General features: G+C 34.7%; 2 protein-coding genes across 6 annotated transcripts in view; both read left to right on the forward strand.

The window, feature by feature from the left end:
* Positions 1 to 1085: 1085 nt before the first annotated feature.
* On the forward strand, positions 1086 to 4576 carry LOC306869557 (uncharacterized protein). Its single transcript, XM_079416313.1, has 8 exons — positions 1086 to 1164; positions 1246 to 1453; positions 1559 to 1679; positions 1903 to 2063; positions 2178 to 2332; positions 2437 to 2584; positions 2788 to 2948; positions 3177 to 4576. The coding sequence occupies exons 2-8, from the start codon at positions 1402 to 1404 to the stop codon at positions 3324 to 3326; spliced, it is 948 nt and encodes a 315-aa protein (XP_079272439.1). The 5' UTR covers positions 1086 to 1164; positions 1246 to 1401; the 3' UTR covers positions 3327 to 4576.
* A 4549-nt stretch (positions 4577 to 9125) lies between these two features.
* The window catches only part of slc4a4a (solute carrier family 4 member 4a), a 71020-nt gene continuing 65079 nt past the window's right edge, over positions 9126 to 15066 (forward strand). For 4 of the 5 annotated variants that reach the window (XM_079417020.1, XM_079417021.1, XM_079417022.1 and 1 more), the window contains exons 1-3: positions 9126 to 9492; positions 9630 to 9718; positions 14137 to 14210. In XM_079417020.1, coding sequence (XP_079273146.1) covers positions 9702 to 9718; positions 14137 to 14210 — 91 coding nt within the window. In that variant the 5' untranslated portion in view covers positions 9126 to 9492; positions 9630 to 9701. Of the gene's footprint in view, positions 9493 to 9629; positions 9719 to 13899; positions 14211 to 15066 lie in introns of those variants that run through there. The other variant, XM_079417019.1, reaches the window with a different exon arrangement.

A 15066-nucleotide genomic window follows, 5' to 3' on the forward strand; every position in this document is an offset into this window, starting at 1 on the left:
TAGAAAACAATGAAATGTCTTTACATTTATTCTGGAATTGCTCTTACACAACATCATTTTGGTGTGACATTCTTGACTTTATCAAATGTTATGTGAATCCTAATTTTGATTTTAATTATAGAAATGTCATTTTTGGCTTTCATGAATGTGAAAAAAGTGATGCTTATTTTATAAACCTTATTTTCCTTTTAGCTAAATATCATATTCATAAATGTACATTTTCTAAATGTAAACCTTTTTTTTTTTTACGATTAAAACTTAAAATGAAAAATTATTTTGATTTTATTGAGTTCTCTACAAACTTGAAAGCCATAAGAACATTGACTTTATGGAAGGACTTGGCACTTCCTTTGGACTGAAGGACTGGGTGTCCCCGAGTGGTTGTTGTGTTTTGACGATGATAATTGTTTTGTTTTTTGTCGTTGTTGTTTTTTTTTCAGGCATTCAATAAAAACGCATATTGAGAACATCTTACTAGCATACTTTCTGACAAGAATCATGGTTGTCTTACATAATGATGGTTGTTATGACATATGTGTTTAAATGTTATAAATGTAGGCTACAAAGCGTATTAGTTGCAATAGCTATTAATTACAATGGTTTTATAGTTTTATCTGTTTCATGAGTTGTTCCTGTTTCAATTTTTTTTAAAAGCCCCATAGACTCCATGCAGTGTGACAAAAGTGGGTCATGTATGCTATAATTATTTATTTATTTATTTATTTTGTGGTCGACTATAGGATATGTCTATATAAAAATAAAAATAAAATCTTTTTTAAAAAATAACCCATATTCTTCAGTGACAAGTAGTTCCTATATAAATAATATTATTTTTTAACGCCGTTACAAAGTGCACTGTAGCTATCGGTCAGAAATTTTTCTAACACGTGATTTTAGTTTCGCTTTTGGCTAGTGGCCAATGTCGAGAAATGACCGAGTTCATTATGACATTTTATTTATAGCGAGTAATTCCCAGACTGTGTTTTTGCGCCCTTGCCTTGAATGGCATTTCAGGAAGAGGACACAAATTGTTGTGTTTGTTTGGAGTCCAAAATCGTGATCTTAACTCCATCCGTAGGACTCTCGCGATATTTTGCGACGGGTATCACTTCTTGGAATGCAAAAGACGAAACAGGATCTGTATTTCTTTATCGGCGACTGACTGTAATATAACTCTTACAAATGAGATTTATGCGTAAAAAATAGCAAGAACAGTGCTGACACATTTTTTATTGGTTTTAACAGGTATGTGTTTTAATTTTATGGCGCGAGTCTCTTATAACTGGACACATTACGCAACATTTATTGTTTATCGTAAGAGGAACTGACGCGTTTCCTCAAGAAAGCCAGCTAACTTCGATGGCTCATTTCACTGTGAAAGATATGGATTAAAAATCGACGATGATCCGCCACATTTGCGTAGGGGTGGTTTTGACGCTGTTAATAAACACAGGTAAGAACACAAAAGACATGAAGCGTGGAACTGCAGTTACTGTAATATTTAAATATTTACTTTCATATCCATAACACAGAATACCGCCTGTCTGTTTTATTTCAGAGGCGGGATTCTGCTTAAATTCGCCTCGGGATGTCAAGATAGTCCGATCAAATCTTCAGTGGAAGAAGCCTCCAGACGATGATGACAGTTTGCTGTATTCACTGCAGTATAAACCTGGCTCGTAAGCATGCTGTGTTAAAGGGATAAAATATATATATATATATTTCTGTCATAATTTACTCACCCTCATGTTGTTGCAAACCCTTATGATGTTCTTTCTGACACTATGACAGTTTCACTGGCAATTTTTCCACACAGTGCAAGTGAATGGTGCCTGAGGCCATCAACACGTTTTGTTTGGCCCTGCCTTCCTAACATACTCTTTACTGTTACTTTGATTTTAGCAAAACCAATGATGAATGGTACAATGTGACGAGCCACAACGGAACAGAATTAAGATTTCAAATCACTCCAGAGTTTTATGGAGCAGTATTTCGAGTGCGTGCAGAGAAAGGAAACAGTGTGTCGGAATGGCAGTATTCAGAACCAGTCCAGTGTGTAAATGGTAAGGAGTGCTTTATGTGGTTATATATATACGCCATCCATTTTAAATTGACAAATTCTAATATGTAGCATAACTCACACATTCATATATTTCTTTGTTCATCATATTTCACAGCTAAGTCCTGTGCTCCTTTGTTGAAACTGTCTGTTAAACCTGGAATGGTCCATGCGACTATGACACATATGGACGAGAGCTTAGAGAAAGAAGATGGAGAAAATGTTGCATTTAATTTATCATTCTGGAAAGTGAATAACGGAGGATACTCAAAGGTCTCTCGCATTCTTCACACTCAAAAAGTCATGTAAACTTATTCATTCACTGTATTTCTGTTAGAGGACTATTGTAAAGCTGACAAAAGTTTTTGATCCTTCAGGCAGTGTTTATTATTACAAAAAGCAAGAATGAACACATTTTTACACTGGAATCAGGGCAAAACTACTGTTTCCAGGTTCAGTATTCGCTCTACGAAAAGCCTTATGGGAATGTTAGCAACCAAATTTGTGCAATCATCCCGGAAACACGTAAGTCTTATTCACTTATTACAAACTGCAACAGTATGATACACATTGTTTGTGATTAAACCCACCAGATAATAGTCAGCTTATAGTCAGATGCTGAAATAAATTGCATGCTGCAATAAATTACAAATTTTGCTGAAATGCTTTAATTGGTTTAACTGATAATTAATAATGCCTCCTGTTCTTTCATTTTTTTCCCTGTGTAGGTGAAACGATAAAGAGCCGTGCTTTACTCTATAGTATATTAACTTCATTTCTTCTTACGGCCATGTGTGGAGTCTGCATTTTTCTGCTTTTTAAACAACACAAAAAGTTCAAACAGTTGTTACAACCATTTCCCTGGGAAATCCCCAATCACTATCAAGAGGTACACATCCATATTTTAGAATTATCATTTCTCTGAGATAAAGTATAATAAGATGAAGTAATTATAAGTGTACTACTTTTATGTGCAAGTTGTCAACTTTGTTTGAGTACTTTAAAGTCCTGCTACCATGCAACTATCCACTGCCATGCATCAGCTAGAGTCATATGTGAAAGATTATATTATTATTATTATTATTAAATGATTTATATTTTCTCTCCCTGTATGTAGTTTTTTAGGTCTGAGGAGTTTCCTCTTCAAGCGTGTCCAAGTCCCAGCAGTCAAAGTTTGCGGTCATTTGACATGATCACAGTAATAGAGAACAGCCACGTGGAGCAGAAACGCCAAGAAGAGGAACAAGAAAAAATCATTTTAACTTAACGATTGTGTGCATATTTATGCATATTCTTATTTACTTTTTTTGGCAAAATAATATACTTTGCACTTCACTACCAAACTATGCTTGCAAATTCAGATCTGTCCTGTGTAAACATAGATTTTTGTCGAATAGTGGTTCAGGATCAGAAGACATTGATATGAGCAATAGGGTTTATATATTGTTTGGGTATATATGATTTGTTATTGCTTGGAGTAGTTTTTTTACATTTATTTCAGCTATTTGTGTTAGATTAGATAGCGGTGCTCGACATTTCTAGCTCTCTTAACACTAAATATGAAAATCACTGTTTGTTGCACCAGTTTTAGGACAATGTAATCTCGTCTGCATAAGTATGGGGAAAGCAGGGGTTGAGCTCAAGTACATAATTAAATTCCCATAACCATGTAAATATGGTTAAATATGTACGAAGTTTGCAAATCACTGTATTTATTTAATTTGCTTGTTATTGTTTGGCACTATAACTTTGATTGGCCACTCCATTCTATCTTCTAATATTCCTTCCCTGTAACTCAACTCTTGTTACAACGAGACACAAGTACTCAGTTTTTAGTATGAAGTATTGAGTTACCTTAATATTATTTAAAATTCCCTCTTAATAGCAGTACACAGTTGGTCTTGTCTTCTCCACTTCTTGTATATTTATTTATTTTCTATTTCTGAATGTCCTTTTTTGTGAAAATTATTTGGTTGCCATAATTTCAAAAATATAACAGCATAGCATTTTATGTCACAAATACAGGTACCTACGCCGATGAATCCTTTATGGAGGAAAGGAAGATCTTTGAAGCGTGGCATTATCTTAAAAAGTAGAGTCTGTGTCAGAGCTTATTTTAATTACGTTAATTTGGATTGCTTTTGCTAAAATCTTCAGCTTGTTTGTATTTTTATGTTCTTGTAGAAAAAATATGAAAGCCTTAATTTGTCATAGTGGCCATTTGACAAACAATACCAAGTTAGTTGTGGTCAATTTTTTTTTTTACACTGTGAAATGCACTTGTCAAATAATATGGAGTTGAGTGTATGTGGTTTGATCAATGCAATCAATGTAAATAGATTTGAAATTTTTTGTTTTAAGTCAGAGATCAGATATTTGTCTTTGCTCAACTGTGAATAAATGTAAACGTTTGTTGTTTGCTTTTCTTGTTTTAATGAATACAGGTCTTGTATGAACTTACTCAAGAAGATTTGTGCAAGAAAAACGGTGATAGAAATAAAAAAAGAATTAGATTTGATTATTTAGATAACGGTATTTTATTTATCCTAATTACACAATGTGTATCATGCAGGTTTTACCTGGAATTAAACTTTTTTTTTGGCCACAAGAGGACAAAATCCTACTTGACAAGTAGCCTACCAAATGATGTTGCTCCCATCTTCCCTTCATTAACCCTTCTGCTTTCTGGTAAATCTAAATATATTGCAGCATTGCACACCTGGTGAAAAGACTCATCTGTTTATTCATAAAAGCTGGGAGTGAAAAGCCATTTTAGTCTGAACTGTGAAGTTTTGCACCCTGTTTTCTTCTCAGAACATCCTATCATTGCAGAGGCTGAAGCAAAGAATGTGCCAGCGGCATACAATGTGTTGGATGGCTTTAGAGATGACAAGGAACAGTCTTGAACCCCTTAACTGTTCTTCCTGAAGCCTTTGTCTCAATATCTCCATCAAAGGAATGTTATTAAAAAGCCTCCATGCAGACCCACATGAGGATCGAAGGGCTTCCAATACTTAATGGCAGACAGGTGTTTGCGTCCTCAGAAAGACAGACACATTTGTCTAAGAGGTTGTTATTTTCATGGACCAAGATCCCTTCTGAAAAAGCACCTTCAGAAGTTTTGCTGGTCTTGGATGGTTTAGCTGGTTTGGTCTAACTTGGCTGCCATGATAGCCAAGCTGCTGTTTAGCTGGATGGTATTGTGTGAAAATTATTGGTTGAGACTGAAAGGAAGATATTGAGTCAACTTTCATCTTTGTCTTTTATTGTTTGAAAAGAGAGTCAACAAACATATGCAGTTGTGACTGAGAGAGAAATACCCCGCTAGCTATTATATTCTATGCACAGACAGAAAAAGAGATGTGAGAGTGTCAGCAATAACCAGCTAAAACCAGTTCTTTCTACCTCGGAGGTTAAGAGGCCCAGGACGTCATCTGGTATGCAAGACAAATATTCACTTCATAAGTATTTCATATGCAGTCAAGTAAGAAATGAAGTAAACAGTACATTTCTATCACAATGGCCAGTTGGTCTCCCAGCCTGATCATCTTAGAACCAGTCAGGAAGACCAGCTAAGATGGACATACCAGTTTAGGCTGTTCTTTTCTAAAAAAACGGTCAAATGAACCTGTAAGAATGAATCCTTGTTAACTTTTTTTGATAGACAGACAGACAGATAGATACATTACCGGTTAAAAGTTTTTGAACAGTAATATTTAAATGTTTTTTAAAGAATTATCTTCTGCTCACCAAGCCTGCATTTATTTAATCCAAAATACAGCAAAAGCAGTAATATTGTGAAATATGTTTACTATCTAAAATAATTGCATTCTATTTGAATATATTTTAAAATGTAATTTATTCCTGTGATCAAAGCAAAATTCAGCATCATTGCTCTTCACATCATCCTTCAGAAATCATTCTAATATACTGATTTGCTGTTCAAGAAACATTTATTATTATTATTTATCATCATCATCATCAATATTTAAAGCAGCTGAGTACAGTTTTTGTTTCAGGATTCTTTGATGAATAGAAAGATCCAAGGATCAGCATTTACACTATACCATTCAAATGCTTGGTGTCAGTACTCAGTATATATATATATATATATATATATATATATATATTAGGAAAGAAATTATAGAAATTTATATTTTTATTTAGGTAAGATGCTTTGAATCGATAAAAGCGATGGTAAAGACATTTATAATGTAACAAAAGATTTCTATTTCAGATGCTGTTCTTCTGAACTTTTCATCAAAGAAACCTGAACATTTTTTACTCCGCTGTTTTCAACATAATAATAATAATAATTGTTTTTTTGAGTAACAAATCAGAATATTAGAATGATTTCTGAAGGATCATGTGACTGGAGTAATGTTGCTAAAAGTTTAGCTTTAAAATCACAGGAATAAATGACATTTTAAAATATATTCAAATAGAAAACAGTTTTTTTTTGTGAATAATTATTTTTATTGAGACAAAACATTGCAGTGAATAAAAGAACAAAGTGCAACGCCCAATCACAAGAAAATCAACAAATACACACGAATATAAAATAAACACACATCAAAAAGAAGAAACAAAGGGGACAGACAGAGTCCATGTAGCAATCTCCATTGGATCATCCGATGACCTGGGTCCCTTGAGGATGATGTGATTGTCTCCCAAATTTGATCAGAAAACCAAGCTTGCAAGTCACCTCTGATATCCTTAGACCATATAATCGCCACGGATAATGGTCTGCATGATTGTCCGAGGAAAAAAGAGCAAACAACTGAAGCAGAAACAACAGAACCATCAGTGGGGAGAACCACCCTCCGCAAGGGATGTACAGGCAATTCTGCCAGCATTATCATCATTTCTGTCTAAAATGGAAATATTTAAATTTATTCTAACAACTATTAAAACACCTTTTAGTTTTATTGTCAGTCGCAGCAAAAGAGACCACCTCGTAATATTTATTATTGCATCTATGAATGTCATCCTTCCACAAATGAGCTTCCAGAATCAAAGCAATGTCAACCTTTTTTCATCGCAGTAGTTCTAAAAAACTTGTATATTTATGGAGGTCATTTAAACCATTGACATTACAACTTAGTATATTAATTCAGTCATTACTATCAAACAAATAAGTGAACTGAACAAATGAGAGAAAGAAATCTTATTCATCAAAGGCTTACTTGGGGACGCTTCATTTCCAGCGATATCGTCGACCTGATTGCAAAGACACTATTTAAACTTATTGACACATTATTTTCCTTTTTGGATATTGTGCAGTTGCTTTGACACAATTTGCATTGTAAAAAGCGCTATATAAATAAAGGTGACTTGACTTGACTTGAATTTGTCAAGCATGTAAATGTACATCCTTGTGGTAGTTGTAGTCATTGTTAGTCTGTGTAATTTATGTTGTTCAAACAAATCACAGACCTTATTTTACTCTAAAAATGAAAACCCACAGGAAATTCACAAGGGAATGCAGAGTAAATGCTAAATGTCTTTTAGGACTACAAAATGTACATCTATGAAGTCAACAGCTCTTCCAAATCAAAAACATAATGTAAATGGTAAAATAATTGTATATATTCTGTTCTAATATTTTTTTTATTTTGCTCATTGGCCTACAAAGCATATGGCTTTGACAGTTGCTTATAGAGGACTTCAAATTATGAAAGATGGCAAGATGAAGTGTTGACAGTAAGATATATATATATACAGTATATAAAACCAATAATACATATATTAAGTTTATTTGCAAAAACAGATATCTCAGATAACTAAAGAATCAAGATTTTTTATGTTGTTTTTATTGTGTTTTATTGCGTTAGTTAGCTATTTTTTTGTTATTTTTTAACCTAGTCAAAAAAACAAAAAAACAACAACCACAGTTTCATTGACTTTAATGAGAATGAGAATGAGAAAACATGATTTTTGAGAATTGTTAAAAACGGAGTGATCTGTTTTTGCAAATGAACTCTTCATATATTACCAAAAATATATGTATAATACTAGTAATATTTGTCTTTGTGGGGACATTTTTTTTTTGTTGCCATGAGGAAACAAGCTTAGAAATCATAAAGAATTCAGAACGTTTTGCATGAGAGGTAGGTTTAGGGGAGGAGTTTACAGGAGAGAAAATAGAAAATACAGTTTGTACAGTATCAAAACCATTATGCCTATGGAGAGTTCCCATAAAGCATGCTAAATGTGATTCAGACACATAGGCCGACACAAAAGTGAAGTGTGTGGACAGTAAGAAACAAAAACAAAGCATGTGCATAGAATAAAATATGTATATTGTATACATCTTTTCCACTATTATTTTGTCTACATCATCTAACATATGAACAGCTGATGTTACAGTAAAGTTCGCTCTCTTTACACAAATGGCTTTTGTCCCTACAGAGGAGAGGAAAGGAATGGCTGACCTTCTCCAACTGAACGTTTAATAATGTATCATTTACTACAGCGTGTGTGTGTGTGTGTATAAACCATATTTTGGGGACAAATTTTTACCCAAAAGTGAGGTAAACCTGACAAAATGTCCAAAAACCTCCCTTTTGGGACGTCCTCATTTGTAAAACGGGTTTAAAAATAAACTAAACAAAGTTTTTTTGAAATTGTAAAAATGCAGAAAGTCTCCTGTGAGGGCTAAGTTTAGGTGTAGGGTTGGTGTAGGGCAATAGCACATACAGTTTGTACAGTATAAAAACCATTACGCCTATGGGATGTCCCCATTTAGATAGCTGTGTGTGTGTGTCTGTAGCATAAACATGGTGTTCTATGGTTTCTTTTTAATCTATCTGAAATGCTTACGGATGAAACATAGCATAACATAACAATGTTGTTTTCTGACTTGATGAAAAGAGTAACAATTTGACACAATCAAATTTCTATTTTCTTTTTTAAAAAGGCGTATTCAGATAATTAGCTTAAGCTATTTTTTACGGTCTATGAAATTTAACATAAAACATTTCACTTTATTTACACTTCACTAATCTAACGTGTGTATTTCGAGTAAACATGCTGTCGGTGTGAGATTTCCACGGAAGGTGTCGCTGTGTCTCACGTGACTGAAGCAAGCACAAGGTGCGCGCAGAGTACCTGTTCTCATCCCACAGCCAAACTTTGGATCTGTTGATCACATGAGCGTATGTTAAAGTAGTTACGCGGGTTACTCGTGTTTACACTTTGAGGCGTGTATTTTAAAGTTAATAATTGCCGTTTCAAAGAGAAACTGCATGGTGTCAGTGTCATCTTACTGGAGGTAAACGCGCATTTGACCTCCCACTCGTGCTGTGACGTGCCTAGCAGCAGCGGCTAGTAATAAATGAAAGAAAGGCGCAAGAAGCGTCCAGTTCTACTGCTTCAGCAGACGCGCGTTTTCTCTGTCACATGCGGCGGAGCACATTCACACAGGACGGGAGGTATTTTACATTTACTTTGTCACTTTTTGATTTTACTTATTTATTATACTTATTTTATTCATAAGGAGTTGTTAAAATCAGTGTCAGTGTTTTGGGAGCGCGCTGTAAGTGAACAGTTGAAGCGTTTGGCGTTGCAGTGCTTCCATCGATCGCTCTGGACTGAAGCAGCAAACCACTGGAATACATTATCAGCGATTCAACTTCACAAAATGAGCGGCGGTAAGAGGTAAGAGCCCAAAACATGTTCCTGTATTTATCGGTTCTGAGGTCAGGATTATAGTTCAGTTAACAAGTCTCATCCAGTTCATAGTAGAATAGCATCTGAAACCCAACAACAGACACTGAAATGACATTAAATATACACTGAGTGCTGGTGTTTAAACATGGGACAAAACATATTCCACAATTTACAGTAGTTTCTACATATTGCCAGCATTGCCAGATAGGCTATTTATGCAAACTTTTATAAAATGAGATAATATTGAAGCCATCCTGGTCATCTTTCCATATTTCACCTGCCATGAGTTCAACAAATCACAGGCTCTGGTGAATTCCTTTTTTTTTTTTTTTTAAGTAGCCTAATTGATGATTAAGTAATTGATGACTCATGATCATACTCCACCTCCATCCTGCCATAGCAGGACATGTCAACTCCATCATACAAATTATAATCTCATTAGTAGTAGGCTAACTAGAAACCCCATACGCAAAACGTTTTTTTTTATCAACACCTGATTTATCAAGACTTTGAATATTTTCAAACTGGTGACAGTTCTGAATAGAAGAATCCATTTCATGTCAATATTTATATTCAATATTTTTAGGAGATTCACCCAAAATAATTTGATATGTGAATTTATTTACTTTTTTTTCATTTTTTTAGCCTGTTATGTCCCAGTACTCAATAAATCAGTGGTACAAAATCTAAATATACAAGTTAATATTTAAAGAAGAATGATTCTCTTACACTTGAGAGATTCCAGTCAGGAGTTGAGGTCAGATATGTAATCCAAATTGTTATGCATAAAACCCTAAAGAAACCTGAAAAGAGGAGAGCTAATTCCGTATATTGCCACTTTAGATTTGTATTTATTTTGCTGTAGTTACATGGTTGCAAATTGTTATGTTTTGCTTGTATTGTTAAGTGTGGGTGTAGTTTATTATGCTAGTTTGTCATATTTTATGTATCCTTAAACAACAGTTCACCCGACTATTTGCTATGAAACGTGAAACCATCTGATGTGAAGGAGCACTGTTGGTGCTTGCTGTGTCAATGTCTGTTCTATAGGTGGCAATGAAGATTGGGGGAGGAAGAAGGATAGTTTTGGGAAGGAACAGTCAAAGTCTGATGTAAAAAAAAAACAAAACCTTTAAGTACTGATCTTTTTGTTTTGTTCTCTTTTTGCCTTACTTTATAATGGTTGATTAAAGTATTTTACAAGATATTTTTATCATTTAACAAACTCTGGATAAATTGAGAGCTTTCCATTGCCTTCAAGAGAATTGTTTTCCTTACAATTTGTACGTTCTGTACACATGAGATTACTGTAAACAGGATTGTTTTGTCTGTGGCTATCATACGGGTTATGAATTTTGACATTGTCCATAAAACTGGTATTGTTGATGGTTGCTATTACCATCCTAAGCTATTTGTAAAGTCTAGGTGTTAGAAAAATGGTCATGATAAACCCCTCTGTTAAACTTATTCATTGACCTATTAACCAGTCATCTAGTATTATATCATGCCACAGATAACAAACAACTCTGTTTGTGTCCCAGTTAACCTGCCGTATGTAGTTATTGTTTAACAACATGTCTAAATGTAAAAACCCTGCAGGCCTCAGTAATATGGCTTTTTAATTGGTGGTTAGTGTAATACTAACTTAACTTTTAACTTTCATAAATGACACAAATCTTGACAGGCTCAATAGTAAAGTGTGCCTACTAATATTTTTTGCAAAAATCCAAAATGTAGGCTATCTATACATACAATTCACTGCAGTTTCCAGCGGAAATTAACACTAGAGGCAGTAAAAAAGTATTTTTGCACAGGTCCTTGCACAATACTACGTTATGACCTCATAAAACTTTTACCATAGTGCATGATCTCTGAATTAATACACATTACGTTTGTATCACATAACCAGCTCAAGGTGTATGGCTTTTCTGACATGGTAAACTTGATCAGTAGCTCACGCGGTGCAACATTGTATACTGAGTGCTCAGGCAAAAATCCCATGAAACACGTGTCATGATAAAAGAGACTTGTTGAAGCAATTTAAAATGGCATGGTTGATTCAGCAAATGCATTTTTATCGAATAGGTTTAGGATAGGGTTTAGTGTAGGTGGTATTTTATTTTCAAATGCGATAGAGCATTAACATTTTAGCACCACTCACCAAACATTTGATTTCCGAACTTCTGCGATTAAATATAAAAACCGATGTTGACCGATTCACGTTCAAATTTCGTTATGAAATGTACAAGAAGCAATGCAATATCATTTTGTTGAAATGTCACCACAGGCACATTTGTTCAATGAGCCTGGGTTCCAGAATTGAGTGTTTAAACTTGGCATCTTTTCAGCATGCTTGATTGCATCTAGTTGAGATATGCAGTGACACTGGGCGCTCAGGGAGCTCTGCGCTCTTATAAGAGAAACAAGCTCTATACTTCCTGTTTGTGTTTACATCTTGATTTGCATTTATGGTTTTGTAAAAATGTAATGAGCCCATAGAGGAAATCATTATCTAAAGTGTGTTCTCTGGGCATGAAATGTTTTTAATGGGTTTTAGAAGTGAAAAGCACTCTATTATCAAACCTCTAAAGATCATTGTGATCTGAACTAATAACATCATATCCATTTACTGCACACTTAGTCACACCTCTGTTCCTGAAAGAGAATGTCGATGACTGAATTGTTTCGGTCTGTTCTTTGGACTTCTTTCTAAAGTGACAAAGAGCAGTCACACCTTTCTTGGAGCATTAATCTTTATCCCTAGTGGGCAAATGGCTACATGCTCCCCCAGATGCAAATGTAAAGTACACTACATACATAGAGTTTACAGCATACCTTTTATATGGAGAGTTTATAGAAGTCTCAATGAAGAATTTAAGATATTTAAACTTCCATGTATTAATGGACATGGAAGCACTGTGTTCTATCAACATACTCTTTGGAAACTTAATGGCCAAAATCACTCTTAAATCATTGTGATACTCCCAGTGCTGCTGTTGCTTAATTTTAATAGGTAGTCTTAGCCAGGCAGAACATGTCAGATAAAGGTTTAACTGCTTCATGTTGTACAAAAGTCATGTTGTAACAATCATCTTATAGAAAATATAAATAGCTCTGTGCTTTGTTGGTTCAAGTGAGAAATTGATTTGGCTCAAAGTATTGAAATTAACAATTTCTAATATAACTGACTTTTATTAAAAAGAAAATCTGTTAGGAATAACGTACCACCTCTACTCTTATTATTGGAAAAAATGCCAAACAGGAAATGAGTTAATTTCAGCCCTGCTATGGGTCTTTATCCCCCTCATTCCAGACATCCAGTACATTGGACAAATTTGTTTGTTTCTTTTTTGTCCACTTAGAAATTTGTCCTATTTTATTTTATTTTTCACAGCCTTTTACACACAGTACACTCCGTAAATGTATTAAACAATGAAGTAAATGTAAAGGTATAGATATTTATCTACTGGGGAAAAATATATTATATATAAGAATGTTGAAATAAGTTTCAGCCTGGCTATAAATTTTTGTCCTCATTTCAAACATTCTAAATGTTGGACACATTTGTCTTAATTCCAGAATATTACATTATAACTACAGTATAATCTGTAATGCAAGTAATCTTTTTTTTCTGAAACATTGTTTCAGATGGAGTAATATTCCAAAGTGGCTTTACTGGGATTTTACATTATTTCTTAATGTAATAATAAAACTAGTGCAATACTTACCTGTGTTTTTTATTCTCTCAACAATGAAATTTTGACCTGGTGTGACTACAGTCAGGTGCGGACTATTTTTAGGAAGATACAGAAAGCATTGTTTGTTTGTAAAGTTTCTTATATCAGGTCAGATTAGGTTATGTTTCATTATTGATCTAATGCCGCAAGGGCATATAATGCTCCATAATCTCTTGAGTATAATAGACCAGCTGGAGAAATCCGATTGTCATAAATAGTGTTTGAGACCATGCTCAGTGTTTATTCCACCCACATGTAACATGTTGGATTAGCATTAGTATCGCTCGTTAGCTGATCTGAAATCTGTGTGTGGCAGCCCGGCTCACACCTCCTGGACATAAGACTCAATTAGCATCTTACTAGACTGCCCATCCCGTCCCATCCCCCAGAGACCGGATTACCCTCCCAATGTGTACCTGACCGCTCCTGCGTCCCCTCAAGGGCAGCACTCAGAACAGGACCGTGTCCCATAAGTTTCACCGCACATTTACTAACCAGGGCTGGATCCAGAACCAAAGACTCATCCCTTGTTAGCGTTACCTGCTAACCTGGGAACATGGCTAGTACTAGCAGAAACACACTGCAAGTGAATGAGCCTCGCCGCTATGGCTCCACGTTGTCTTTAGAAGAGAAATGTGAGCAGTCTTTTTTCCTCTTTTACTACTACAGGATGGAGGATGAGGCCGTGCTGGACAGAGGAGCCTCGTTACTCAAACACTTATGTGATCAGGAAGAAGTTGAAGGTAAGTAGCTAATTTTTAGTCTAAAGATATACTATTTTAAAAATTTTGAAGCCTAGGAAATGTTTCTTATTGTGAAGTAATTTGGGTTTTGCTTTGATACAGTTAGATATTAGTAGTACGCTTAGTATGTTTACTTTAGGGTGATGAAGATGTAGGGCACAAATACCTGGTGACTATGTGTTTACCTTGCCAACTTCCTTCCGGTCCAAAGATAGATTTAAACGAGTGTTGGTGTGTGTCGTTTATCAGAATACCATTTAAGAGCATGTTTAGGAAAGTACTTTAATGGTTTTTTTTAATGACTTTGTGAATCTAAGTTAGACAGCGATCAGAATAAGTTGTAGAAGCTTCTACAAAACTAAATAGAAAATAAAACAAGACACAATAAAATAAGTGAATCAATTATCAAATATATATTTAATTATTTACTGTGACATAATAGCTACCACATGATCATCTATTAATGAGAACTAATTCAAGGCTTAATAAAAAGAACAGTGATAGGTCCTCAACAGGTATCTGAGCTACATACAGCAGATATCTTTAGCTTTTGAATGATTGCAGGGAGGAGAGGATGGACCGGTGTTTCATCGTCTTTCTTTCTTCAATTTCCATGTCTTTAAGTGTTCCTTATCCTTTCAGCCCTGATTGAACACCGTTCCTCTTCCTGCTGTCAGAGTGTGGCAGAGGCTGTTCACACAATGAATAATAGCTTGAATAATGCAGTGATAAACTTTTAAAAAAGTAGTATGTTAGTGTTGCATGTGCATGTGTCCAGTTATGATCTTGGGGAAAAAAATTGCATATTGATGTAAGTTTGTGCAAAAAATATTGAGGGAGAAAGAAAGAAAGAAAC

This window comes from Barbus barbus, assembly GCF_936440315.1.
Source record: "Barbus barbus genome assembly, chromosome: 5".
Taxonomy (NCBI): Eukaryota; Metazoa; Chordata; class Actinopteri; order Cypriniformes; family Cyprinidae; genus Barbus; species Barbus barbus.